At 42.6% G+C, this 25,588-nt stretch overlaps 2 protein-coding genes across 2 annotated transcripts in view; one reads left to right on the top strand and one right to left on the bottom strand.

Annotated features, from left to right (window-relative positions):
• stx8 (syntaxin 8) overlaps positions 1-17,334 on the bottom strand; it is a 43,733-nt gene extending 26,399 nt beyond the window's left edge. Inside the window, exons 1-6 of the mRNA XM_068726927.1 lie at positions 17,232-17,334; positions 16,099-16,198; positions 15,920-16,014; positions 15,549-15,659; positions 11,610-11,737; positions 10,347-10,439 (exon numbers count right to left, since the gene is read on the bottom strand). Coding sequence (XP_068583028.1) covers positions 10,347-10,439; positions 11,610-11,737; positions 15,549-15,659; positions 15,920-16,014; positions 16,099-16,198; positions 17,232-17,248 — 544 coding nt within the window. The 5' untranslated portion in view covers positions 17,249-17,334. The remainder of the gene's footprint in view (positions 1-10,346; positions 10,440-11,609; positions 11,738-15,548; positions 15,660-15,919; positions 16,015-16,098; positions 16,199-17,231) is intronic.
• A 2,892-nt stretch (positions 17,335-20,226) lies between these two features.
• tbc1d24 (TBC1 domain family, member 24) lies at positions 20,227-25,533 on the top strand. The gene is made up of 11 exons (XM_068727773.1): positions 20,227-20,459; positions 20,613-20,827; positions 20,915-21,176; positions 21,288-21,404; positions 22,252-22,668; positions 22,775-23,014; positions 23,147-23,302; positions 23,852-23,915; positions 24,071-24,169; positions 24,319-24,616; positions 24,716-25,533. Exons 1-11 carry the CDS (start codon positions 20,254-20,256, stop codon positions 24,889-24,891), a joined length of 2,250 nt encoding a protein of 749 aa, XP_068583874.1. The 5' UTR covers positions 20,227-20,253; the 3' UTR covers positions 24,892-25,533.
• The last annotated feature ends 55 nt before the right edge of the window (positions 25,534-25,588 follow it).

The following is a 25,588-nucleotide window of genomic DNA, read 5'->3' as shown; positions in this document are numbered from 1 at the left end:
TATTAGCGTATGTGTTTTCTGGGAGAACTGATAGTTTGTGAGAAAGCTTGCGGCTGCCAGCATGGTGGCTGTGCGTGCTGTGAAGGATGGATGGAGTAGGGAGTAGAAGGGGAAACAACCTCGCCCAGTCTATGCACGAGCCTGTTGGTGGACATCTGGATGTGATCCGTGTCTGCAGATGAGCTGAGCAGAACCGACCACACCTCATTCCTGTGTCATACCGTAAAAATTGGGCTTCTCTAGGTGCCGGTCTCCATTATATACGTAATGACTGTGGTGTGTGAATATATGGGGGTGTGCAGGTGAGGGATAAAAAAAGAGAAGGTAATGCCGCAAGAGAATCTTCTACTCATGGAAATAGAATAACGGTCATCGAACTGTTTTCTGAGATTATTTGATTGGTTCAAAAGGAAATGGCGATTGTTGTTTGTTGTTATGGTGACAACACACATCTCTGGGGCTGTAAAGTGTTGATGGGGCTCGCCGGGGAGACAGGTGGCTAACTAGTTAGCTAGTTAGCTTGTCCTCCTGCGCTGTTGCTGACCACCACTCTGCTGTTTAGCTAGTTTTCTGTAACCTAAGTAGAATTAAAGCATGGTGGAATTAGCGAGCTAGCTAACTTGACAGCTAGCTGTCTTGTTAATTCCACCATGCTTTATTGATACACTGGTTACTGGAAATGAGCCGAACAAAGTCGTAACTCATCAAGAGTGTGAGAATAAAGCATTAAGTTGTTTAGTTGTTTACTCCTTTTCGCAAAACCTCCCCTCAGTGAGTCAGCGACTTGTTGTATGTCAGTTTAGTTCATACAAAGTTAGTGTACACATAAAAATGGCCGCCGCTCTGACCATCCTGCTACATTGATTTGAATGGGAATGTCTGTTCTGCTCCTATTTTATTTCCATGCTCCTACTGCATAAATAAATTCAAAGCTATCATTTCTCCAACTTATTTGCTTAAAACATGCCAGCAAGACAAACCACATTTTAACTTGTTTGTGAGAGGAGTGTGTTGGAACCAATGTTGTGCTAAACAGGCAATACGTGAGTTTAACAAAGTCAAATCAGAGATTTCTCAAGTTAAAAACAACAAAGATAATCGCCTGCTTGTTAAGCTGCTGTTTATATCATTGGTGCCGTTCAATAAATGAATCAATAATACAAATGTTTTTTGGGCACAAAACTAGCTATGACTACTGCCCCATTCTCAGACGGCTGTCTATTCCTGTAGTCTTGACAATTTCTGCCACTGGCCTTTTAATGTGGGGCCTTTCCTGCTTACGACTGTCACCAGCACACATTTGTTCCAGATGGATCGAGACAAATCAAAGCCATGATACGGCAACAAAGCTTGCAGCTTGTAAAGCAGAAAGCATGAAGGAGGGAAACCTCCTGGTGCGAAACCCTCCTATATGTTCCCATCTATTAATAACAAATGACATAAGAATGAGGAATTAATTCCTAGTCCTCTGTTGAGAGACAAACATTTTACTGGAAACACAAAACATTTAAACTACCACAGCTCTGAAAATATCAAATGTAAAGATTAATTTCTCAATATTTAAAACTAAGTTAAAACATTTGATTGAGATAGGGGTCTTGTAAATTGCTGCTGCTGCTTCCGCGGCTAACATGGCTTCCCCAATATGATACAGGCACGGAAAATATCAGTTGTGCAACTTATGTTGCTTTGGAATGCTTTACACGAGCAACAACTCTGTCAAGAAATTAGACCTAATGCTTATAACATATGAGGTTGCCTTAATAATCAACGCCAGGTATCACTACCTTCTCTCCATTGTCACTGAATAACATTTCTTCAGAAGTGAGTGTGCGATGGAAAATAAGCTACTGGCACTGAGCCTTTCTGTCAGAAAAACCACATAAGGAAACATTTAGGCAACTTTTTTTATGTATGGATATTTCACTCAATCCACCAAAGACTTTCACATTCAGATCAGTGACTGATTGTGGTGCCATTACAAGACCATGAAGAAATTTTGCACAATGAAAGCCAGTGAAATCGCTTAAGAAGCTCACGTTTTCTGACTTCCATCTGAAACGCTGGAGAAAGGACGCATGAAACCAATCAGGGGCATTAAAAAAAAAGGTACAACAGGTTGCATTTCCAGACAATAAAGAAACCCAAAGTCTAAAATCCCACTTTCTGGGTGATAAAAAGGGAACATCAATCCACTGAGGGAAACAAAAGAAGGCGTGATTGATGAAATGTCTCAAGATGTTTTTGTTTGGCGTCCAAAAATGTTAATTTCCTTGCTGCTCCTAAACTGGATTATTCATCACTTGGCTGTAGTCGATGTGACCCAAGTCCCTCATCTCATTGTTAGCTCCCTCTTCTTCGCAACTCTATCAGTCTGACACCAACAGGCCTTAGACAGAGATGGATGCCAGGATGGATAGATAGAGAAATAAGGACACAAGGGCTCATGATTGATTGTGCCCTGGTTAGGATGCGTGGCACAGGAGGCTTGGCCTGGTGACTTGCGGTGCATCTTCATTTGGCCAACTTTCCATCCCACAGCCGATGTCTTTTGGGAATCTTAAACCCTCTGAAAACAGATTTAATCTACGAGTATAAATAGAAAACAATTTCATCTATGAGATAGATTATCGTTCTGGAGTAGGACTGAGTAGATATACAATAATCTGGTTAAAACACAACTTTATGCATTCCTTAAATCCAAGTAGTTCCATCTGGCAATATCCCAGAACAAATCTACGGCTCAGAAAATCAATGACAACCAAACTAGTGGTTTTATAATATCGCTATCAGTGGATAGGTCCAGGATGTAGCACAATATGTGCTCGGAGAAATGAGGGGAATCAAAACATGCCCCACACAATGAGATTCAACAGAATAGGATGGAGGGACTGGAGTCACCCCCCCCCCCGCTGCTAGTCCATCAAGCTGTCAGAGCTACGTTATCATGGAGCCCACACTGTCACTAACTGCACTTGCTGAATTACTGTTGTGTAATTTCTGGCAAAACGAAAAAGAGAGATTAAAGGCACAGCATCAAGTGAATGTTCATATCCATACCTATATCAACGTATTTGAAAGATTTGCTTTTGTCCTTTTTGTTATACCACGTATTTGTTTTTTGAACTTTTGATTTGACAAAATAAAATATTGGTATATGCCATGTTAGACTTGAATTACTTGGTTATGGGAATTTTTTTGGGGGGATATTTAGAATACATGATGAATTAATCAATAAAATTAGAATACAAATTATGCAAATAATACTTAGTTGCAGCTTTACATACATATCAAAATTGTAGCATAAAGCAAAAAAAAAAAAATCGGATAGTTGCCTGAAGTTGGCATTTTCTGATGTAAAAATAGACCAAATAACATTACAGAGTGGGTGTGTTATCCCTCCATCATGTATGGTTCTCAATAATTCCCAAAGTCAAACACCAGTCAGCCGATCTGGTGGTGGTCACACAAAATGTTGCCCTCTTTCGCGGCTCATTGGAAGCTTGACATTCCTCCGATGACAACACTCTTTTTGAACATCACATCATGACTCTCCGCATTTCCCTGGCGTCTGGAAAGCACTACTCACTACTACCAGCCTCACCTTCCAACAGAGCGAATCAAACAAACAATAAATCAATCGGCAAGTCTAACCACGCCGACTCTCTGCCCAGTGCCATCATTAGTGTGGTTTATTTGCTCACCGGGCTGTTTCTAAAAGCAGAAGCAAGCGTTCTCTGGTGGCTGATGTCACTGTGCTGCAGCAGCGAGTGCCTCTCTCCTCTAACTCTACTGTTTATTTGGAAGTCATTAGTGCTGTCCAGCCCCGGCCCTATATGTGCTCTGCTGACGCAAAATAAGTGATCTAATTATTAGCAAGAAGTCCATCATAGGAGCAAAGCCTTTCTTAAGCGGCTGGCTTACTAACAGAGAAGACGCTTGGCAGGTAGCGCACTTTTATCTTGAGAATAAATGGACAGAGTGCTTTAAAAACACTCCCATTACCAAAAGGTCACTGCAACAGCCATATGTTCTGTTTAAGGGGTCCATGAATGACATTAAATACATAAATGGGAAGTGCATAATAATGGAAACAACTGTGGTTTAATAAAGTAACCATTTTTTCTCTGTACTTACATTTATTTTCTATTTTTTGTAATGAAAGGCTCCCATTGTCAGTCTCTGGGTAGTAGCAAACATTTTGAACGCATTATAAAGATAGTTGATTCCATAGAGGCATTACTAAAAAAAAAAGTCTTTATATATGCTTTAGGGACCCGACTTGGCATTATGTATGCATGTGTCATCCTCTGTCAATCACCACTTTCATATGCGATAGCAAAAAGTGTGAGGATGGAATTATAAATGCAAAATGAATTGCACATGGATATTAAGCTATTTTGCAGTAACCGTGTGTATCCTTGGTTGCAGAACTGTAACTGCATTATATTCCCTATAGCAAAAGGTGATAATAAATTCATACATCCATTTATATATGTTGAATCTACCTTGTCTTTTTCAATGCATTTACTAGGGATGCAGTGATGCCACTTTTTACAAGTACTTACAAATAGGTGCTTGCCAATACCGAGTACTGTATATATGTAAATATATGAGTACTTAATAATACCATTAACTTGCTAACAATAATTTTGAAAAACATGTTTTATTTTCATCCAATTTTTTTTCACTTTCTGATGTAACAAATTTAATAAACATGATGCTGTTGCTGACAGTTTAACGTTTAACTTTGTGTTTTCCTGATACAAATAGTTTGGAATAGGGATGTTAATAATGAACCATTATTCAACAGTAAGACTTTTGAGCGATTAATGCTATCAGCTAAAAAGAAAATAAGAAAAGTGTGTCACTTAAAGGACCACAGCTGGTCCATCTTAAAAAGGTCAGACCACTTCAATTGATGCGGTGCAGACTTACAGGGAGAGTGGCTGCATGTGACCACGACGATGCAAGAAGTGGTATCGGGTGCGGTTGTATCGGAACAGTTTTACGAGTACATGACTATACTGGTATTGGTGCATCCTGAGCTGAGATCACAGAATTCCGGATTTTGTAAGAGCATTCCAAAGAGAAGAATATTTTTATTCTGTCAGGTAGGCTTTAGTATTTACAGAGTTTTGTCCACTTAAGGTACAAGTTAATTCTGCGCTAAATCCCTCTGCATAATAGTGAAAGGTAAAGTTGTAAAATAAGCAAAAGGCTTGATATGAGACCACACAAGATTCAGCCTTTTGGTTCATGCTGCTACTGTGTCTTTTCTCCAAGAGTCAGACAAAACAAAGAGTGCACATGTGGTCAGGCCTGTTGCAGTGCTGAAGAGAAAAACATCTCTTGCATCCATCGAAAATGTGTTCCAGAAGGTCTCAATCCAAATGAGGGTGTGTTTGTCACCAGCGCCGGATACACTGTACACTTTGTGTTTATTACTGGGTCCTCAGTATAGATAGGAGGAGTAATACCAAGCAGTCTGAATCATGTGTGACAGTTGATGTTAGAACACATCTGCTAGAGCAGTCGGGGGTCTTTTCAAAATTAGGTCTGGATGTGGAGACAAACACACGGAATAAAATGGCAGTGACTTGATTCATTGGAGTGCTCCGTGTGTGTCAAGCTCTGAGAAGCAGATTCAGTTTAGCTGGAAACTCCCGTTGAACTTCAGACACGCTGAGAGGTGGTGGAAAACAGATGAACTCATCATCTATTCATTCGATTGGTCTAGTAAGTCTAGATGAGCCGTGAGTACAGAGATACACCTGAAGATGGATACAGTAGACGGGAGATTTTGCACTACATGGAACCACGTCGCAGATCCAATCAAGAAGAAGCCTCTAAACTTCTGACTGCCTCGAACTCCAGCCACCCCGTTCCAAAAAACGCTACTTTTAACGAGCTGCCCACTGTCTGTCACTTAAACGTGGACTGATGTCATTGTTCCAGGCCACAATCTGAGAAACATCAACACCAGTAAAGTGAAATTGATGTTGATCTTTCTCGGGTGTGAAGGGAGACTACTGCTGATGCAAGCAGCTGGTATATGCGGCAGACTATTTTCTGCAACATTTAATTTGGAAATGAAAATATACGGCGTTTGGTAACATCATGTTAAAAATATGAAGATAAAAAAACTGGACGACAGCACATCATTTAACTCACTTACAATCATGATTGAATTTCTCTTGTTGTTATGACTGGCGAGTAAAATTGGAAAAATCTTCAGCATGCAGCGGATTCATGTTATGAGCCATAAAGCAGACCGAGAAGGAGGTAATCGGTCTGCTTACTCGTTTCTACATCTCCGTCTATTCTGACCCAGTTGAGACAGACGGGGAGAAACTGGGGGCTTTGGGTTCATCACTAAACCTCTGAAAAGGGTCATCTTCCTCGCCGACCTCGGCCGGATTTGTTTCCCGAAAAAGGAAATGACTGCAACCTCCACTGCACTTGGGTCATGAGCTAAACTTGAGGAGCCAAACTACAAAGAGCTTAATCTATTTATAGGAAAACACTGCTACAGTACAGTGATCAGGGGGAAAAGGAACCCTGCGAGACAGAAAGACGGTCGGACGCCAAGGTTACGCGCCAACTGTCAAGATCAACAAGGAGCCGTGCCATTCCCCTGCTTTATAACTTAAATCTATCTCCCCTGCCTCTCCGAAAACATTAAACTATCCCATTACTTTTTACATTGACCATTTTGACATTTAATATGAGTAAGAAATGCTGCACCTACAAAGCTGTCTCATGCAATAATATTAACAACTCATTTCAGCACACGTCTAGAAGAAGAGTTTTGGTTTTTGTTGAATGCAGAAAACGTGAACCGATTGAGATTCAATGTCTCACATTAGGAAAAAACGTACTTGGGACAGACCGCACTTTAAACATAGTTTGAATCCAAGCAAAGTTAATGCTGTAATAACAAGGATATAAAACTTAAGAATACAAAAGCCACGTTCCTCACATACTGGATTAACTACCGGAGAGAGCTGGAGCGAGTGCTGCGTCTTTATGGCCTGAAGGCATACAATGGAGAAGTCACAGCACTCTCTTTACACTTGAATTATATGTAATAAATACAACTGCTATAGCAACAGTGCTACTACACAGTAACTTGGTATGCCCAGTAGGAATAGAGACAGCTCGCATTTAAGTCCCGCCAACAGCGGAGGGGAAAACAATCCTCCGCTCATCGCTATTGTGTGAAGCGGTGGAGGTGTCTCCGGCAAACAACAGAAAAATGCCTAAAATCTGCTGTGTGGTGAAAACATTTTTTTTACTGTAAAACTGAGGAAACAGGCAATAAGAAGCGAGGCATCAGCAGGAAGATTGGGGCGAAAAGCATTTGGTCCAAATGTCAGTTTTAGGCTAACTTTATTCCTGTAATTTAAGCGAAAGCATTTTGACAGTATGACACTTGTGCTATAATGGAATGTGGATCCATCAGAAGCTAATTGCAGTAACTTGCTAACACATAGCTAACTTGTCCATTACCATTTTAGTTACGGACTGCATCCCTGGTAGACATAGTGTGCTACAATATCCTTTGACATGCTAAATTCTGATGTTTTTAGCTAGCTACAGACGTTTTGTCAGTGTTTCAGCCCGTAGTTGCATTTAAGTGGCGCCGGTTGTTCTTCCCTCGAGTGGGCGTGGTTTTAAGAGCATGACGCGCAGCGCTCCGTTTCTATAAAGGTTGACTTTTTTTTTTTTTACATTTTGGTTTCTAGTTTGCCATTTTCGTATTCGGTGAGGGGATGATCACACTGTTCGACTGACAACATGCAGAGTTAAACACTAACGGAGTTAAAAAAAGGAAACGTTACTTACACATGGGTGCAGCATTCTGACAGGCTTTTCAGTTTGTCAGGAAAAACTTGTTGGAAACACAGGAACAAATACATACAAGAAGTGTGTCCAAAGCTAGTCGCCCTCCTTTATCAAAACTTGTGAGTCTACTCCAAAGAACCCTAAATCAGGCTTAAGGAACGCACCAGCGGTCACTAGCTCCACGTCTACATGTGCGATATATCACTCTCCATCCTGAGGAACACTAAGGAACTAAGACGTCTAACCCATAACTCAGCATGGGAGGATGCAGAAGAGACACGGAGATGGAAGAAACGGGAAAGAGCTTTATAAAATAAAGGACTGTTGAAATGAGTGGAGGGAGAACAGGGAGTGAGATGAGAGAAAGAGGGGCAGCAAAGGTCCCCCAAAAGGAAAGAAGTGGAAGGCCAGAGCCTTGACGGCCCTGTGAATCATTGCCTGGTGTCAGCAGGCCTCATGATCCTGAAGTTTGGCCATAAATTGTGGACAGACTGTAAGGAAACTCTATGTCTACACTTTATCAACAGTCTGCGTGAACACAGGGACCGGTTACACTGCATGCGCCCCAAATATTTTTTCTAATAAACAAAACGCTGTGTATATATCCAAGTATGGATTTATCATAATCGCAAAACACTAAAATAGGCTTTCCTTTTTTAGTGAGGGCTTCTCCAAATTTGTACGGTTTGGATTTCACCAAATGGAGCAGATTACAATACCCACAGGTGGCTTAGATGTTTTGGGCCATTACAGAAAGAAAAAAAAAAGAAAAAAAAAAAAAAAGAGTTGAGTTCCCATCAAATTTATATTGAAGAGTCATGTGGGCTCTAAACACGGGAGCAGTAAGAAGCCATTGTTTCCAGGGCCACAGCTATTTGCCTTCTCTCGCTTACTTGCAGTGGAATTGGTGGAATTCCCAGTTACGGCTCTCGCATCGCCCGTTCAGGTTCATACTATTGGAAACACTGACATCAAGCCGAAAGAACGAGAAGAAAAACACGCCGGTCGGGGCGTTAGAGCAGTGATCCGAGTCTAGTTCGATACGGTAACGGGAGAGCGGGGCTAAAACAATCCGCCCTCCCTCTCTTTCTCGTCCATCCTCCCATCAGCGTCGACAGAAACATCTGCCATTCCTTCCCAGCACAAGGGCTGGTCGTTTGTTTCCATGCCGAGATCAATCGGTTATACAACCCCGTGGGCTTGTTTGGGTACGACTGCTCAGACAGGATATTATAGGACAGTACAACGCCTTCTTTTCCCAACCGGAGGCTGGGAAGCTGGGTAGAAAAAGACAATAACTGCCTGTGCTGTAGGTGTGCGAGACAACTGCTTGTCAGGGATCTCCTCTGAGGTTGCTGCAAATGAAGAAAATTTAATTTGAAGTCGATGTTAACACTCTTAGAATGTGTTTTAGAAAGCCTAACAATCCCTCTGTTGAGATTTCTAACTACACAACTCAGAATAGCGGCATAGTCTACTAATTACTGAAGCCCTGAGGCTGATAGAGAAATATCAAGTCTAGAGTTCCCTCTAAAGACACCAGCCCCTCATCCACAGTGCCACTCAGCCTCACCACTACTTTATTACTGCTGTGTGGGCTAATTCATCCTCTCCTTTCCTTTTATCGATCTGCAGTTTCGGATCTGTGAAGTTCCTTACCCCGATCGTCAGAAAAGAAGCTGACGGACTAATGCACGTTTCTGGCTCGCTGTTATAAACATTAGAGATTAAAAAAAAAAAAAATTCCAGCGATAGGAATACTCTTTGTAAGGTAACACTCTCGGGCCTCGGCCTATCAACTGGTGTATTCTTCTGAGAGCGAGATGCATTAAAAGATCTAATTGTTCACCGGTTGACAGATGATCGTCCCAAAAGTCTCACGTCTCGAGTGCCGCCTGTCTGAGCGTAAAAAAAAAGAAAAGAAAAAAAAGCAGTCTGGGGAAATGTACTCCGTTAATGTGCGGCACGATCTACTTGTGATGGAAGCTATTTATGGACTGAAGAGAGGCATTTAGCCAGAAATAACCCAAAAGCACCATTATCTCTGAGCAGATCTGATTCCAGAACATTTTTTAATGCATTTAAAGCAACATGGAGATTCTCTATGGGACATATACGACACAGGTTAAACGGCTCTTGACCTGAATGTGAGGTCAGCTGCTCTGACAATGAAAGTGTGAGGTTGTGTGTGTGTGTGTGTGTGTGTGTGTGTGTGTGTGTGTGTGTGTGTATGTGTGCGTGCGTGTGTGTGCGTGTGCGTGTGCGTGTGCGTGTGTGTGTGTGTGTGTGTGTGTGTGCGTGTGTGTGTGCGCGCTTGGTCCTAACTATATCCGTGTTGCGGTGGTGTGAGGGAGTATCGCCGTCCAGCAAGTTACATGAGGCGAGCCATTCCGTCGCAGAACAAGAATGTCTGATTCACACAGCGGTGTGTAATGTGTATGGAATTTTTGTTTTTGGGAGATGAATATGAACAGACGCACGTGCAAGTTAAACTTTACCATTCTGTTCTTCCAGCTCATTGCCAATCTCCTGGCCCATTATCTTCTGTCTGCTGATGACGGCTGCTAGCGCATCCAAGCCCGCATCCTGGACTGGGAAGAGAAAAGGGACAGAAAATAGAAACTTTGTATCACACTTGAGCAAAAGACGAAGAAAGAGAAGCAAGCGAGAGAGAGAGAGAGAGAGAGAGAGAGAGAGAGAGAGAGAAAGAAGAGAAAAAGGACTCGGAGGAAAAATTAAATCAATGCAACGTCAAATTTAGCGGTGGGGTAGGACAGACGATAAAGTAAACGTTTGAAAAAGCAAATTGACAGAAGGGAGCAATATAATAACAGCATACTGCACTTGTGATATGATGAGGCAACTATTTGAGAAATAGGAATGACAGGCTGTTGGGGTCCAGCTCAGCTCACAGTGCCTCATGTGAGTCATTCAGCACTTTACCCCACTCAGCCCTGCTCCTGTTATTATAACTGCGGCGGGCCAAGGTGGAGAGCAAAAACAGTGAAGCCAAAAGCAAAGAAAAGTCCTGGCCTCCCCAGTTTGACATGCTCTCTTCCACTGGAATTCTTTTTTTTTTTTTTTTTTATGACCGCAGGTTCAGGCGCTCGCCATTACCCAGCTCCACCAGAAATCCCCACAGGGGACCAGAACAACCTCCATGTGGTTCGGTTCCCACCGTCTTAAGAGGAATCTGGGATCCCACATTGACAAGAACCAGAGCCGCGATGGAGACGTAGCAACGAAGTGTCACTCGGAGTCAGGGGGACTGATGTCAAGTCACGTCAGAGCCATTCGGGAAAACCGGGGAGAAAGCAGGCGGGGGGGGGGGGCTTTCAATATGTCTTCTAGATGGGAATTATGATCATCTTTTTATATGCTAGCGTACACCAGCAGAGCCAGTACTAGTTTAATACATATTACGACGTAAAATACTCTCAAATGCCTTTATTGTGCAATATTCTTTTTTTTTTTTGCAATATAATATTTTCACACACATTAAGAGATGTTACATATGTTCATGATGCATTCTTGTTAGAGAGGTATAAATAAGGACAAGTATGAGTTACAATTATTGATGCAGGAAATTGTTAATGCTATGGGCGGTTGCAATGCCCATATTTGGTCCTGATGCCAACTAAACTGACTTATAAGTATAAAAATACTTGATACAGTGGTTGCTCGATAACGCAGTGGAGCTTATTCTGGCTTTTAGAGGTAGAAGAGCGCTAAACAAGCGCAGTCCATTTGCTGCTCGTTACCTTCGATGATTCGTTGTTGCTGCTGTTTGATCTCGCCAAAGCTCAGCCCTCTGGTCTCCTCTGATTCGTTGACCAGCCAGGGGTTGGCCGCAACGCCGCCGCTCGTTCCTGCGCCCATCAACGTCGACCTGTAGGACGTCGTCATAACAATACGTAGTTTGCAAAAATGTTACACGGCACTTTTTTAGGTTAAATAAAAGATTTTTATTTTTCATCTAATTAGTTCTGGAGCTTATGAAATTACTATTCCTACAAAAAAAAAAAAAAAAAGCAGAGCAGCGGCTGTAAAACTAACACAGACAAATCACCCAACAGTGCAATACATCTGAGAGTAAATGGCAAAATGCTCTTTATTTTGACGACAATCACCACTCCAGCACACAAGTCTGAAACACTCATCGTGCATGAGTGACTTTTAGCTGCATAAGTAAACACGGTCAACAGGCCTGGTACGGATAGGAGTGCAATGCACATCTGTACAACCTCTTGCAGCAAACACATCTGTACAAGGCATGTTCCCTTTTCCAATACTTTACCCTTTCGAACATTTTATGACGACGAAACCCTTTAGATCACAGGGGAGAGTATTTACCCACTTTGTCTTTTAAGTTTCTTGACTGATTGAAAAGTACCAGGTTAGCTAGCGCAGCGTTAATCTTTCACAGGACTGTGGACTGCTGGGGAGGTTTGGCCCTGACGAAGTGACAGACCGGAGAGAGAGCTCTCCGTACGGTACTATGCTGTGCTGAACACCGCTGTGTGCTTTAAAACGCTATTCTTCTGCTAATAGCTTAAAGCTGTGTTTCAGCTTTCGCCCGTCTTGCTGTGACGGGTTCACAATCTCTGCGTGAGGTCGGATTTAACCGCGTACGCTGAGGGCAAGTCGTCTGCTGGTTAAGCTCGGGAAAAGTGACCAGAGCCACATGTGAGCCACTACTGACTGTGTTGCTGCGGGTTTTCCAGCGAAACATAAGTCCGTCTGTTATTGGCACATTTAAACCCAATCTTTCAAATGCAAACAGTGAAAGCTGTTCCAGTGAATCTCTTTCTCCACATACTTTTATCTCCCATACAACTTGTACACCTCACAGTGCAAAGCATCGTCCGACCATCCACAACGCTAGCTAGCTGAGGCTCGACACCATCAGGGGAGTAGGTGAGACAAGGCATTTGGTCCAATCTCTCTGACATGTTTGATTACTATGAGACCGTGTGCCAGCCAGCCACTTCCTCCAGAAAAAGTGCCCAGTGTGTGAAGATCCAATTAACCAGCCGGCGGGGGAGCGGCGAAATCAGTCGGGCACATCTCTTGGCAGCCGCGAGGCCCTAGACTGCCGCCACCGGGGCCCGAGCACCCGGGTCCTGACTTGAATGACTCGGACAGGGGGGATTTAACTAATTGCAACTATTTCCAGTGCGATCAGATGCAAAGGAAAAAAGGTTAGTGAACAATGATGGAGAGGTGGGTGACAGGGCGAACTGAGCCTTCAAATGTAGGCGCCATGTGCTTCTTTTGCTTAGTCTGAAATGGAGATGCTGAGAATGTATTGTTTCAGGGATAGATTAAAGTCTCCTCTGTAGCCTCTATACCTTTTCTTCTGCCCAAAGTTCTCACAAAAAAAAAAGAAAAAAAAAAAGAGCGGCTTAGATTATCCAAGCATGGCCAATCCACCCCCTCCCTCACTCACTCTGTCCTCGGAGACCACACAGTGGGAAAGTGTCCTACCCACAAATCCAAATCACCTACCACATATCACCATTAAAGTTCGGTCTGACTGAGCAAACTTTGAAAAAAACAACTAAAAAACATACGACCACATGATTGCAGTTTGCCGAGCTAATTTATTAGCAAATGTCATTTGAGATTTCTTCTTTTTTTTTACTGGGCCTTTTATGTAATTGGGTGTGTGGTCTGTTAAAAAAAAAAGATGAAAGCGCGTGCAAAGCGCCGCCAAGTAGATCAATCCCAAAAACCAAAAAGCTTGTGAGAGTTATCCGGGAAAGGCAGCCTTATCGTCAAGGCGTCAATTGAAAAAGGGCTTTTCTAATCTGGTTCTACTGATCTGATGGAACGGTGACGCTTTGTTTCATTCAACGCTTGTTTCAGCTAAAAGTCTCAAAAGTCCTCACACAGAGTAGACCCGCTGTCCTGTACGATGTACAGACAGCATCTCCAAGACACACATTTACAAGACAGACGTGAAAAGCTGGCGGGATTCAAACAACGTGACACCGTTTCCTCTTCCTGTCCAAACAAATATCACACCTGGGCCAGACCGGGTCAGACATTACACAAAGTAACGACTGCTGTCACATTGACTCAATGAAGAGGATACAAGCTGTGGCCTGCCGCTCTTTGATTCACTCCACAAGTACTAGAACTAATGCTCAGCGGAGGGTTAGAAACTGTAAACCCGCTCCTTCCATCTTTGTTCATCAAGATGTGTGTGTGTGTGTGTGTGTGTGTGTGTGTGTGTGTGTGTGAGAGCCCATCTCAGGAGGTGTGATCAGCAGGGCGAAGCGAGATATTTCTCTTAATGAAAAAGAATTAGGCGTGAAGTTAAGCGGCCTGTCGAAATGGCAGACAGACGGACTTCCTTCCGAGTGATAGCACAGGGAGAGGTCACGGCACATGGGTCGTACCGGATGTACAAAGACTCTCGCAGAGAGTCAGTGACCGGTGACGTCCCATCAAAGCGGGGAACGGAGCCTATGACCTCTCTGGTCAAGGACATAGACAAGAGAATGAGGATTCATTATTTTTAATTGGGCGTCCAGCACTCTGACACTGACTGACGGAGACTCAGGGTGGAGAAATAACCCACAATTTTCTTGAACTACTTCAGCAACAAGCTGGCTGTCCCAGAATTATTTTCAAAATAAAAGTGTGCTTGGAAAAAAAAAAAGGCCACCACAAAAGTACCACGTTGGTCAAAGATATGTTGAGACTCTCCCAAACCATTGAAATGTGGATCTAATGATTTAATTGTCTTAGGCTACGTCCAAACTACTATGTTTTAGATTTAACATGCGTATCTTTTGCTAGGTTTACGCTTAGCGTCCACACTACTTCGGCATTGTAGAACCCCTTATACTGAGATGTTTGAAAACGCTTTTAGTTTGGAAACTAAAGGGTTGCGTTGTAGTGTGGACGGGCCGAACCGACCAGCAGAACTTTAAAAACGATGACGTAGAGACCCGCGTTCGCTACTTGATTGGGTCTTAGCAGTCAAGACGTGTCCTTCCCTGATTCGTCACGTCGCCGGAAGAAAACCAACAACAACAGCCTTGAGTACCGATCGACTACCAGTGGTTGATTCAACATGGATAACGGATGACAGGCGTTGCTGACCTTGTTGTCTACATTAGCAGCTGTTGAATTATGCATTTCATTATTCTACTACTGCCTACATGCGGAAGAAGCAAGCTGTCCAGCGGCATTATGAGCTCTAGGGAGGGGATGTTTGAAAGTCCCTGTTTGCGGCTTTGAGGAGGGCGACGGACACAAAACGGAGGATTTTCTTTTCCTTATCAATGCTTATTTTGTTCGCCACAATTATTGTTATTGTGAAGTTCACGAAGAAACTGTAAACGAACCAAAGCATAAACGCTCTCCAGTGCGACAGAGACTTCCAGCCACCCGACAAAGCTACGAGTGTGAAAACAGACAACAAGGAAACTGAGAGGGAACGAGAGACAGACATGTGTTGACCAAATTTATTGACCCATAACCTAGTCAATTTTGATTTGGAAGCGTTTACTTATTGAATTAAATGTGATATGTATGTGTGTGTGTGTGTGTGTGTGTGTGTGTGTGTGAGTGTGAGTGAGAGAGAGAGAGACCTGCAGCCTTGCAACTAAGTTAGAGAACTAAAACTTTCCACTTCTGTTTGAGGGCCTCTCATTTAGGACAGCATAATCTACTTGAATGTTAAATACCTTGAAGATTCAGGCTCCGTGAACTCTCCCTTGAAGGTGGCATTGAGCTGCTTCTCTCTGGTTAGCAGGTCGTCGATGAGGTTCTGCCTCCTATCGGCTTCTGACTGCATTCTGATGGAGCCATGTTAAGGTCATCATCCCTTAAGCCTCCTTGGATGCTCCTGACACTTTTCTTTGGGCCAGTTTGGAATGAACCCATGAACACAGAAGCCGTTCTATTTGAGACGGTCGGGCAGACCTTTTCATAACACTCTACTGCCCTCTATAGGAAGACAACTGCTACTGCAAGCCAGGGAGACCCTCTCTAGCACAAGATGTAATCTCAACCTCATGAATTCCAAAACTCTGAAAATTCTCAGAAGAAAGGATACAAGCGCCGACTTGATGATGCTCGCAACAAGCCCTCTTTAAGCTGGGAAATATTCTGTTTGAGCTTCTGCAGTGATGCCCGCAGCGTCATGTTGATCTGAAAAGAGAGAAGACAGTCACACCGACTGGCTACCAGAGAAAAGTGTGTAGGCGACGGCACTTTGTGAAGGTAACGCCTCACCTTTGCAGGGTTCCCCCCTGTTCTCTGCTGCCTGTTGCGCTCATGAATGTTTTCTGCCGTTTCCTGTGCCAAGCGACAGGTGGCGTCATAATTCTGTAACCTGCAGATCAGTGAACGGGATAGAGATGTCATTAAAGGGATTCAGGGTTCATTTACTGTCATGATGCAACACAGGGATCCACAACGAAATTCAGATGCAACACAAAAAAACACACATGACAAACAAAACAAAACAGTAGCACAATCCTGTAGTGCTTTTTTTTTTTTTTTTTTTAAATTGCATCATAAGGAATGTAAACAACAGCAACAAAAACAATTCTCAGGGCAGATTATATGGCCGACATCTGCACATTAAATATTGAATTACTGCCTTGTGTCAAACAGTTGGCTCAGATACATTAAGGAGCCACATAAGTTAAGTGGTTGATGTGTGATATACAAAACTAAACGGTCAGTCACTGAGCATTGGATTTGTACAGGGTGAAGACAATTGACTTGTCTGTTTCCTAACGTTGTGCAACCTACAAAACATGTATGTATTTCAGGAATACAATAAAGTGCAGTAAATACTAGCTAGTTTGGCTATAATCTAGCTCATAGTGTTCAGTGCTCAGACTCGTTTTTGATGCTGGACTTTTAGAATGTTGTTGCAAATCCACTGACTGCATTATTCAATACAGCGCGAATGCTAATGTACGTTTTTGTCATTAAAGTTGTGTATTATAGGGTAAAACGTCAGAGAATAAGCCCAATACATAGCTGCATTCATCATGTGACATTTTTAGCATTGCCTTTTTCCTCTTTCCTGATTCTGTTGACGTTAGCTTCAGTCTGAAATACAATATCGAGCATATCGCTTAAAAAACACGAATGTCATGGGTCTGATCCGTGACCGCTATACTAATGTTACAAGTTACAACTTACAGAGATCATCTACATGGCTTATTAAAGTGCAAGTATTGTATTTGTTCAACGTTCATCTCAACAGGGAAGAGCTAGCTAGCTACCACTTTAGCTAGCAGAGGATAAGGATACAGAAAGAGTAGCTAAGTTGTTAGCGTTAGTAACACCATTTACTGTAGTTAATAATACAGTTGAGATCATTTACGGTAGCCTGAGAACACATTGCTTACCACGGGTCCTGAGACATTACGATCAAAGTTAGCTATGAAGAGAAAATCCAGTTAGTTTGAACCACCAGGCAGTAATCAACAACAATCTGTCTCTTGTTTGGGTGTGACGTCACGACGGCACGCTGCGAGGAACAATCTTAAAATTTAAAAAAATAAAACTTTATTTAGAGCAAATCAGTACTTTGCAAATGGATGATGTGGAGCAATATGGAAATATGTAAAACGGCAAGGCCATGTTGACAATTAATAAAGATAGTAAATGTCAAAAATATAACTATATATACTTACTTATTTAATTACATCATCACATTTCAGCAATCAATGTATAAATCCTCAGCTAGATATATGTACAATCCCAAACATAGCAAATCACACATCATGTATAGCCTATTCTGAGAGCCATCAATAATACAAATAGAGGGTAGAGTGATTTGTATTAGTTGGTGTGTAGCAATATTGGTTGAAAACAAAATCTGTATTTGATTTTTTTAAAACCAAGGGTTAGCGAGCGGTTCTGATTTTCCATTTACATGGATAAATGTGATGTCTATACTAAATTTGATTTTATTGTTATAATACCTAGTCAACTATTCATATTTTGCCAAAATTGTAATGTGTGAAAATTGTTCACCAACAAAGATAATTGTATCTTCTACCAATTTTGACTGATTGAGGTTTCCCTATTGATTGTAATTGTTCTGTTGTTCCACAAGGTGAAGTGAAACCATGGGTAAGTCTTATCCTCCAATAACACAGTATAGTCGATGAAATTCTAAAAAACTTCAAAAGCCAATTTTTGTATTCAAAATCACATTTTAACAAAACTTCTAACACTACAATCTCTTTTTTTTTATGTTTCTGGAAAGTTTGTGACGTAGAGGCTTTTATACATTACATTTTAATGATCGTATAACTGATTAAAATTCAAGTGTTTTTAAACCTCCCTCATTACATTCTTTGACCAGTTTTGACAGTGTGTTGTTTCTCTCTATATAATTGTATATTACAGAGTTGATCTGTAAGCTGCTAGTTTTTATTCTGAGCAAACACACTGCCAACACAAGACCTCAATGAAGATTCCTATTTGTCTGGATCAATCAACATACTAGCTGTTATTAATAATCATTTATTAGATTGGACTCCTGTTTAAACACCTGAGCAAGAAGCCAATACACTCACAAGTGACACATGCAAAGTATAACCACATGATGCTCTCCATGATGTCTAGAAGGGAAATGATGAAAACAAATTATAGAAATATACAGAAAACAAAACGATAGACACTCTTTTGTATTAGTAGTAGGCAGGGAGATGGCAAGGCCCTAACCTGTCCCGTATTGAAGGGGCGATCTTGAAACTGATCTCTATGAATACGTGTCTCTTTTACAGAAGAGGTTTGATCTAGAGATAGAATAGGCTTTTTTTGTCATCATCCTGGACAGTATGCAATCAGAAAAGCACATTTGGATTATAGGCACTCCTAAACAGTGCATTCAGCCTTGTGGTTGAAGGCCTAGAAACCATCAAAAAGAATATTCGGGGTGGCGATCAAATGAAATTATTATTGCAGAGAAAAAACCTTTTGCATGCATCTAATTTCAACATCATCTTATCACAAATGCACTTCCTGTGCTTTCCCATTTATAACTCCATATTGAGTGAGAAATCTTATGATCATACAAGTGGACCTTAGAATGTATTATTTAGATCAATAGAAAAAATGATTGACTGCAATGTACTAGACCGAGAAATTGAAGTGAAAGCACAAAGTGTGAAGAGATGCCCCTCTCTCCTCTAGTTTGCATCGGAGACTAAATTGATGTTATTTGTGATTTCTGTTCTGCATCTCAACTGCAATTGAGTTTTTACTAAAACGATATCTTATATCTTAAATAATAATCTCAAAAGAAATAATAAAAGAATTGCATTTAGTTTTCTTCCCACAAATGAATGGAATGCTGAGAGGTTTATTATGAACCTGTTTATGAAAAGTAGATGTTTTGCTTTTTACACTGTTTTTTGTGTTGCACATTAAAACCCTCTCCTTATTTCTTCTCCTTGTGTAGTTTGCCACATTTCTTTTGCTGCTGGTACCCAAATACAACCTGCCCCCACCACCACCACCCTCTCTTCCTTGTAAAGTCTGTACAATGTTTATATGGACCTAAAGAGATGTAAACTGTACGGTCCTTGTCACAATATATGTCTCCATAGACTGAATAGTATGCAGGCTGAATGACATGTGTGCTTTAACTGCTTTCATTCCCTTACATTGACCCTAAATAATACAAGCATGACTTGGTAGTATGCCAGCCTTCATGGAAATTAACATGAAGGACCAAAGACATGAGTTTGTTTTTCAACTCGGTTACATGCGGCGCCCACATATGAGATAAGTGCTTGTCAAGGTTTTATGTTTCATGACCAAACAGTAGTTGTGTTTTGATCAAAACACACATCTGTTGTGTAGAATAATAACCTTTGGAGGACTTCTTGGAATATACTCATTTGACATTTCTCTGCTGTGCACACGGCGGTTTCAGAGAAAGGAACATGATTACACTCCTGTTTCTGATGACCTTATTATGAATATTGAATTCTTTGACAGGTTTCCCTATAAACAAATGCTCATAATAACTGCAACAGCGATGAAAAATCTCTTGAGGTGTGAGTGGATGTAAAGTGTGTTATGTCATGTTATGTAATGTGATCTGGAAGTTTTTATTCCTTCTATGATGCTTCTGATTTTAGTGGTACCGAGAATACATTCCAGTCAAACTAATTACTTCTCAGAATGAGACACTGCACATTGCCAATGTTAAAACAGGAAAGTCAGCACAACTGTTTGTTTTTTTTCAACTTTCAACGGCTGGAGTCACCACAAACAAGCCCTACCACCATACCTGTCTCACATGGCCGCATGCCCACAGGCCTATATAAGGCCCCGGCCCTCAGAACGGGCAGCTTAGTGACACGTTTAACTCTCCAGATCGCATCACGTGGAGGGACAAGACTTGAGACGATGATCGACGTTTCAAGAACGCCGGAGTTCTCCAACTGCGGCAACATGAATTCCATCACAATGTGCGCATCGTCCGACCAAGACCTGGGCTCCGTGGCAGAGGGCAGAGGCCGGCAAAGGTCTCACTCCTACTACAGTCCGGAGGACAGCAAAGAGTACGGCGTGCAGACGCAGACAGTGGAGACCTTTCTAAGGCCTCGCTCCAGGTATGTTTTCACATGTGCTGTTTTTCTTCTGATCATTCAACAGACATGTGTCTTACTTTTAATTTGTGTGGGTTTTGGTTTTAATGTTGTGGGAAAAAACAAGAAAAAAATGGGCATACTTATTAAGTTAATGCTGATTCTACTGCACTCCAGGTCCTTTTACAGCTGTGAGACGACAGAGCTTAACTCCGATTACAACGTGGGAAACGTCTCACGGTCCAGTCCGCTGAGGCAGAGGGCGAGCTCCCTAATCCAGTATCAAGTGAACAAAAAGGAAAAGAGAGAAGGGGATGGGGCCGGTGTTCCAGTCAGCTCTAAGAAGTCCAAGTCCAAACGAAGCAAGCACTCACAAGCAAGAGAACATAATGGTACTGAAATAATCGCATGTGTTCCTCTCCCAAGGTCTATTTGCATAAAATAAAACTTAAATATATATGTGTGCATACTTTGCTCAGGCAGTAAAGGCAATCTCAAGCCAGTGTTCATGATGACCATCTCTGAGTCGGACAACTGGGAGATCAACTCCAGCTCGGGGATGAAGTATGGGCAGTTTGTGGACTGGGAGAAGATCGACCCCGAAGCTGCAACACGGTACCAGCAGATCCTGCAGAGTGACCACCAGCAGCTGAAAACCATGGGCCGAGAGGGATTCTGGGCCACGCCGCACACACTGAGGGCCAAAGCTTACTACCACATCATCCACAGCATCAATTCAAGGTTAAGATTGTCGCATTGAATTTTCTATGAATTATGACTGATGAGACTTTTTGCAAAATCGGTGGGTGCTTTTTCATCTAAATCCAAATGCAATTGATGTTAAATCTGCAGCAGGTGCATCACTCCAGACAGAAATGTCCACTATGAAGTGACCAAGCAGCACTTTGGAGAACAGAAAATCAGCACCCATCCGGTCCCAGAGTACATGGAGGCAGGAGAGATACCCAGGTACTTTGGTGGGACAATGTTGGGTCATGTGTCATAGACATGGTGCTGTATAAAAACATGTACACTGTAGTTGTTACCTAAAAAATATATGAAGATTAAACTAGCAAGAGAACAAACCTGTAAAGTGTCCTCATCATGTTTAAGATTAAGATTGGCTGTTAATGCTTATCATCGATGACACCGGGTGGGATATCGCGCAAAACTCAGATTAAATCACGCAGGTTCACCAGGAACTCCTTCAGCTCAGATACCTTCGGGGTCTCTGGCAGCGACCAGCCCGCCACAGACAGACCCGGATCTGGCTTCTCCTTAGGCAGCTAAGGCTTCTCCTCGCCGGCGAGAGGAGGAGAGCTCACCGCCCGGCGACAGCGTCTCCTCCTCCTCCTCCTCCAGGAGCAGAGCTTCTCCTCTCTGCTCCTCCAGTCCCCGCTGGGAGCCGCTGCCGAAACCACGCTGCTGGAGACCCAGAACGTATTATTGGAGGGAAGAGAGGCACGGGAGAACCAGAACCAGAACTGAGCGGGGCGGACTGTCAAAACCTGCTGCAGTAAAATGAAAGGTTTTCTAAAGGGACTTTGGGATTCGGTAACACTCCCACTTTCGTCCACGCGGACCGCCAAAATCAACACAAAATGAAAGTTAATTAGTAGCTTTAAACATGTCAGTTAATTTGGTTACAATTTTGAGTGACCATTGTTGGATATACAATTTTGGGAAAATGTCTTGCCTTGTACTCAGAAAAAAAGATGTGACGCAAGATGTTGTGCTTTAAATGTTGAATTATCATGTGTGCTTTTAAATGAAAGTCTCCTCAAGTGAATCTTCTTCTACGTCTTCTCTTATCCAGATACTGTCTCAACAAAGCAGGCCTGAACTCCGTGAAAAAGATCCTCATTTGCCTCGGCAAATGCTTCCCGGACATGAACTTCTGCCCCATCCTGCCAGAACTGGTCTCCCTCCTCCTCCACTTCAGCGAGGACGAAGCCGAGTGTTTCCACAGCGTGTCCCGGCTCATCTGCTACGACGACCCCAACAAGCGCTACATCGACCAGACCTTCCTCACCTACCGGGCCTCCTGCATGACCTTCGGGGACCTCGCCAACAGGTGCTGCAGGGGCATCCGCAAGCTGATCGCCAGCTCTCACCAGAACCTCTTTGAGTTCTACTCCGACTGGATCATGTGGATATTCGCCGACCTTCCCTTCACATACGCCATCAGAGTGCTGGATGTCTACATATTGGAGGGCTACAAGGTCCTCTACAGGTTTGTTGCTTCCTCACGTGGAAACTTAAATCTGAGTGTGTGGTTTCTCACGGCATGGCCGTTACTTCCGGAGCGACACCGTAACCGTGTTGTTCCTTGCTTACAGGGTGGCGCTGGCTTTGCTCAGCCTCTACAAGGTATCGGTGTCATCCAGAGTGGCGGACGTGGAGGACTTCCGTACGGACATGAAGAGGTTCGTGCAGAGCGTGGCTCGCCACTGCACGGCTGAGAACCTTCTGGAGAGGGCCTTCATGATCCCGATGGCCACGCGGCGGGAGCTCAACCTCCTGTTCAACGCCAACAAGGACGCCCTCATGCAAAAAGGTGTCGGCACGCACCAGAAGAGGTGGGTCAGCGCAGAAGTTTGATATAGAACAGTGAAGGAATCATAATAAGTATAAGGAATTTTCATGATGGGTAATTGCTGACATTTATCTTATTTCAATTTCATATTCTCGTCATTTCTATGTTCCTAAAGGCAGTCGGTCGAGACGGTGAACTTCAGCAACTTTGCCTCCAGTGTCGTGACTGGGACCGAGATGAGAGTGGTGTGGGCCTGGATACCTGAGCGCTTCTCCCTTTTCAGCCCCATCCGGCTGTTTAGCAAGGCGGAACACGGAAGAAGCCTCGCTTCGTAAGCCACCTTCGTTCGACAACCATCTGCGAAACAAAGAACTGATGAATTATGGCTAGAAGCCTTTCACATATAAAAAGCCTACATGTCCTTTAATTCTGTCTCCTCATACTATTAAAGGGACAGTTCACCCCATAATCAAAAGTATATATCTTTCCTCTCACCTGTAGTAGTATTTGTCAGTCTAGATTGTTTTGGTGTGAGTTGCCTAGTTTTGGAGATATCGGGTTTGAATTTTTGACTCTGGGGTGAACTGTCCCTTTAAATGAGGGCAGGTCATCATGGATCAATAACTGCTGAACACCATGTTCCAGCAGTGAAAAGCAGATTCCCAGGTCTAGTTACATAACAGAACGGGGCCGCGTGTTTTCACTATCAACATGTTTGCTTTGAGTGTAAAAGTCAAGCCACTCACAGTTTAGTTCACACTGTTTACGAAAAAAACACCTTAAATTGAAACAACTAGTTCTGAACTGTCTGTTAAAATGTGTATAAGGACATGGATATTAAAAAGAACAATAAATCCTGTTTTTTCTCTCTCTCGTGTAGATTCTATTCACATGTGGAGGGACACGAACCAGCGGTCTTAATTATCAAAACTATGTGTGAAGAGGTAACATTAGATAATGAATATTGGGATATTTAGCTGCATATGCTTTTCTTTTTTATTTAATAGATTTGAACCCAATGTGTCTTAAAGCCACTACTGATAATTATTAGTTTAGTTTAGTTTTTACATTTTGTGCTGAAATAATTGTCATTTCTCAGGTCTTTGGTGCCTTCCTGTCAACAGATGTGATAGAAAGGAAAAAGCACGACTCTGAGGGACTCACGTATTTTGGAACCGGGGAATGTTTTGTTTTTACGGTGAGACATACTCCTGCTTTCTTCTTCTTCTTGAGATCAACTCGTCACATCACAGGGTTTGCTGCGACATGCTTTAAGTCTGCTTTTTTTTTTTGTGGCAACTTTCTTCATTATCGTTCAATAAACCACAAGTTTGCTCACTCCCTCAGCTGCGTCCCAACATGGAGCGCTACCAGCAGGCTATGGTCAACATAATGACCAGAGCAGCTTCCCCTCAGCAGGCTCGAAACGCCGGCTTGGCCTCCTCTCCGGTGTCCAACGGTGGCTGCTCCCCCATCCCCACCCCGACTCTGACCTGTCCCGCCGGAACCCCCCAGGACCCCAGCTACCTGACGATCCCCTTCACCGCCCCATCAGAGGAGCCCATGACGGCCAAAGAGCAGAGGAGACCCAAGGAACAGGAAGCCTCCATGTTCATCGCAGGCAGTGACAGTCAGCTCATAATCGGTACGCCAGTGGAACATATTGTTGGTGTCTTATTTATTTGTTATAAAAAGTTCTAGTTAACAGTGTGTGTGTGTGGTGCTGATGTCTGTCCTTTCTTAGGTGGTGATGGAGGCCACGCACTCTGCCTACAGGAAGACCTAGAGGGGGGGCTCTCAGAGCCTTGTGACACATTCAAGAGCACCCAACTCTGCAAGGGACATTTCAAGATCCAGGCCCTGGAAGTGTGGGGCATCCAGAACTCTATTTCCTTTTCTCACAGCTTTCCCTCTCAGTAGACCAACAGGCAGAGAGAGAGAGAAGCTGTGAAACTTTGCAACTTGTGGTCTAATTTTTTTTCACAATGCTGTTTAATTGGACTTGATTTTTATGTAAAATTTCAGATATTTATTTTGTAAAACGCACATGTGTGCACGTGACTTACTGCAATTGAGGGAGATTTTACTTGACTTTGATGTCCACATGTCAAGTCAAGTTTATTTGTAGAGCCTTATATCGCACATTTCGTCTGACGGGTCGTCACAAGCTCACATAAACTGCTCTCTCAGGGAAGCTCTCTTAAAACATAAGGAAAATCTCCACACAAAAAAAATACACTTCTCATCTTATCACAGAGGGAAGGGTTGAGACACGCCAGCATGCAACGCCATCTGCTGTAATGAATCCATGTTGCATAAAAAAAGAGAGTACTTTATGTATATAATTCCACATGTTTTTGTATTTTGCAGTTTATTTGCATTTGATATGCAATTAAACGTCATGCTCTTTTTAACATGTTGTGATCAGTAGCTTGTGTTTTCCCTATGTCTAATGACTTATTCAGATATAGACCTGTTGTGAACATTATATATTTTTTTACTGTGTAATGGAGTCAAAAGCAATTTCATACTGAAACAAATATATTTTTACTTTCTGTTTAACCTTTCTGAGTTCTGAGTTTCTGAGTCGTCAACATATTGAGGCTATTACTAATAA

The sequence above is a fragment of the Cebidichthys violaceus genome, unplaced genomic scaffold (genome assembly GCF_023349555.1).
Source record: "Cebidichthys violaceus isolate CVI_PGR_0920_01 unplaced genomic scaffold, fCebVio1.0.p SCAF_4, whole genome shotgun sequence".
NCBI classification, from domain to species: domain Eukaryota; kingdom Metazoa; phylum Chordata; class Actinopteri; order Perciformes; family Stichaeidae; genus Cebidichthys; species Cebidichthys violaceus.
The sequence above is the reverse complement of the archived record's forward strand: the minus strand, read 5'-3'. Positions and strand labels throughout refer to the sequence as shown.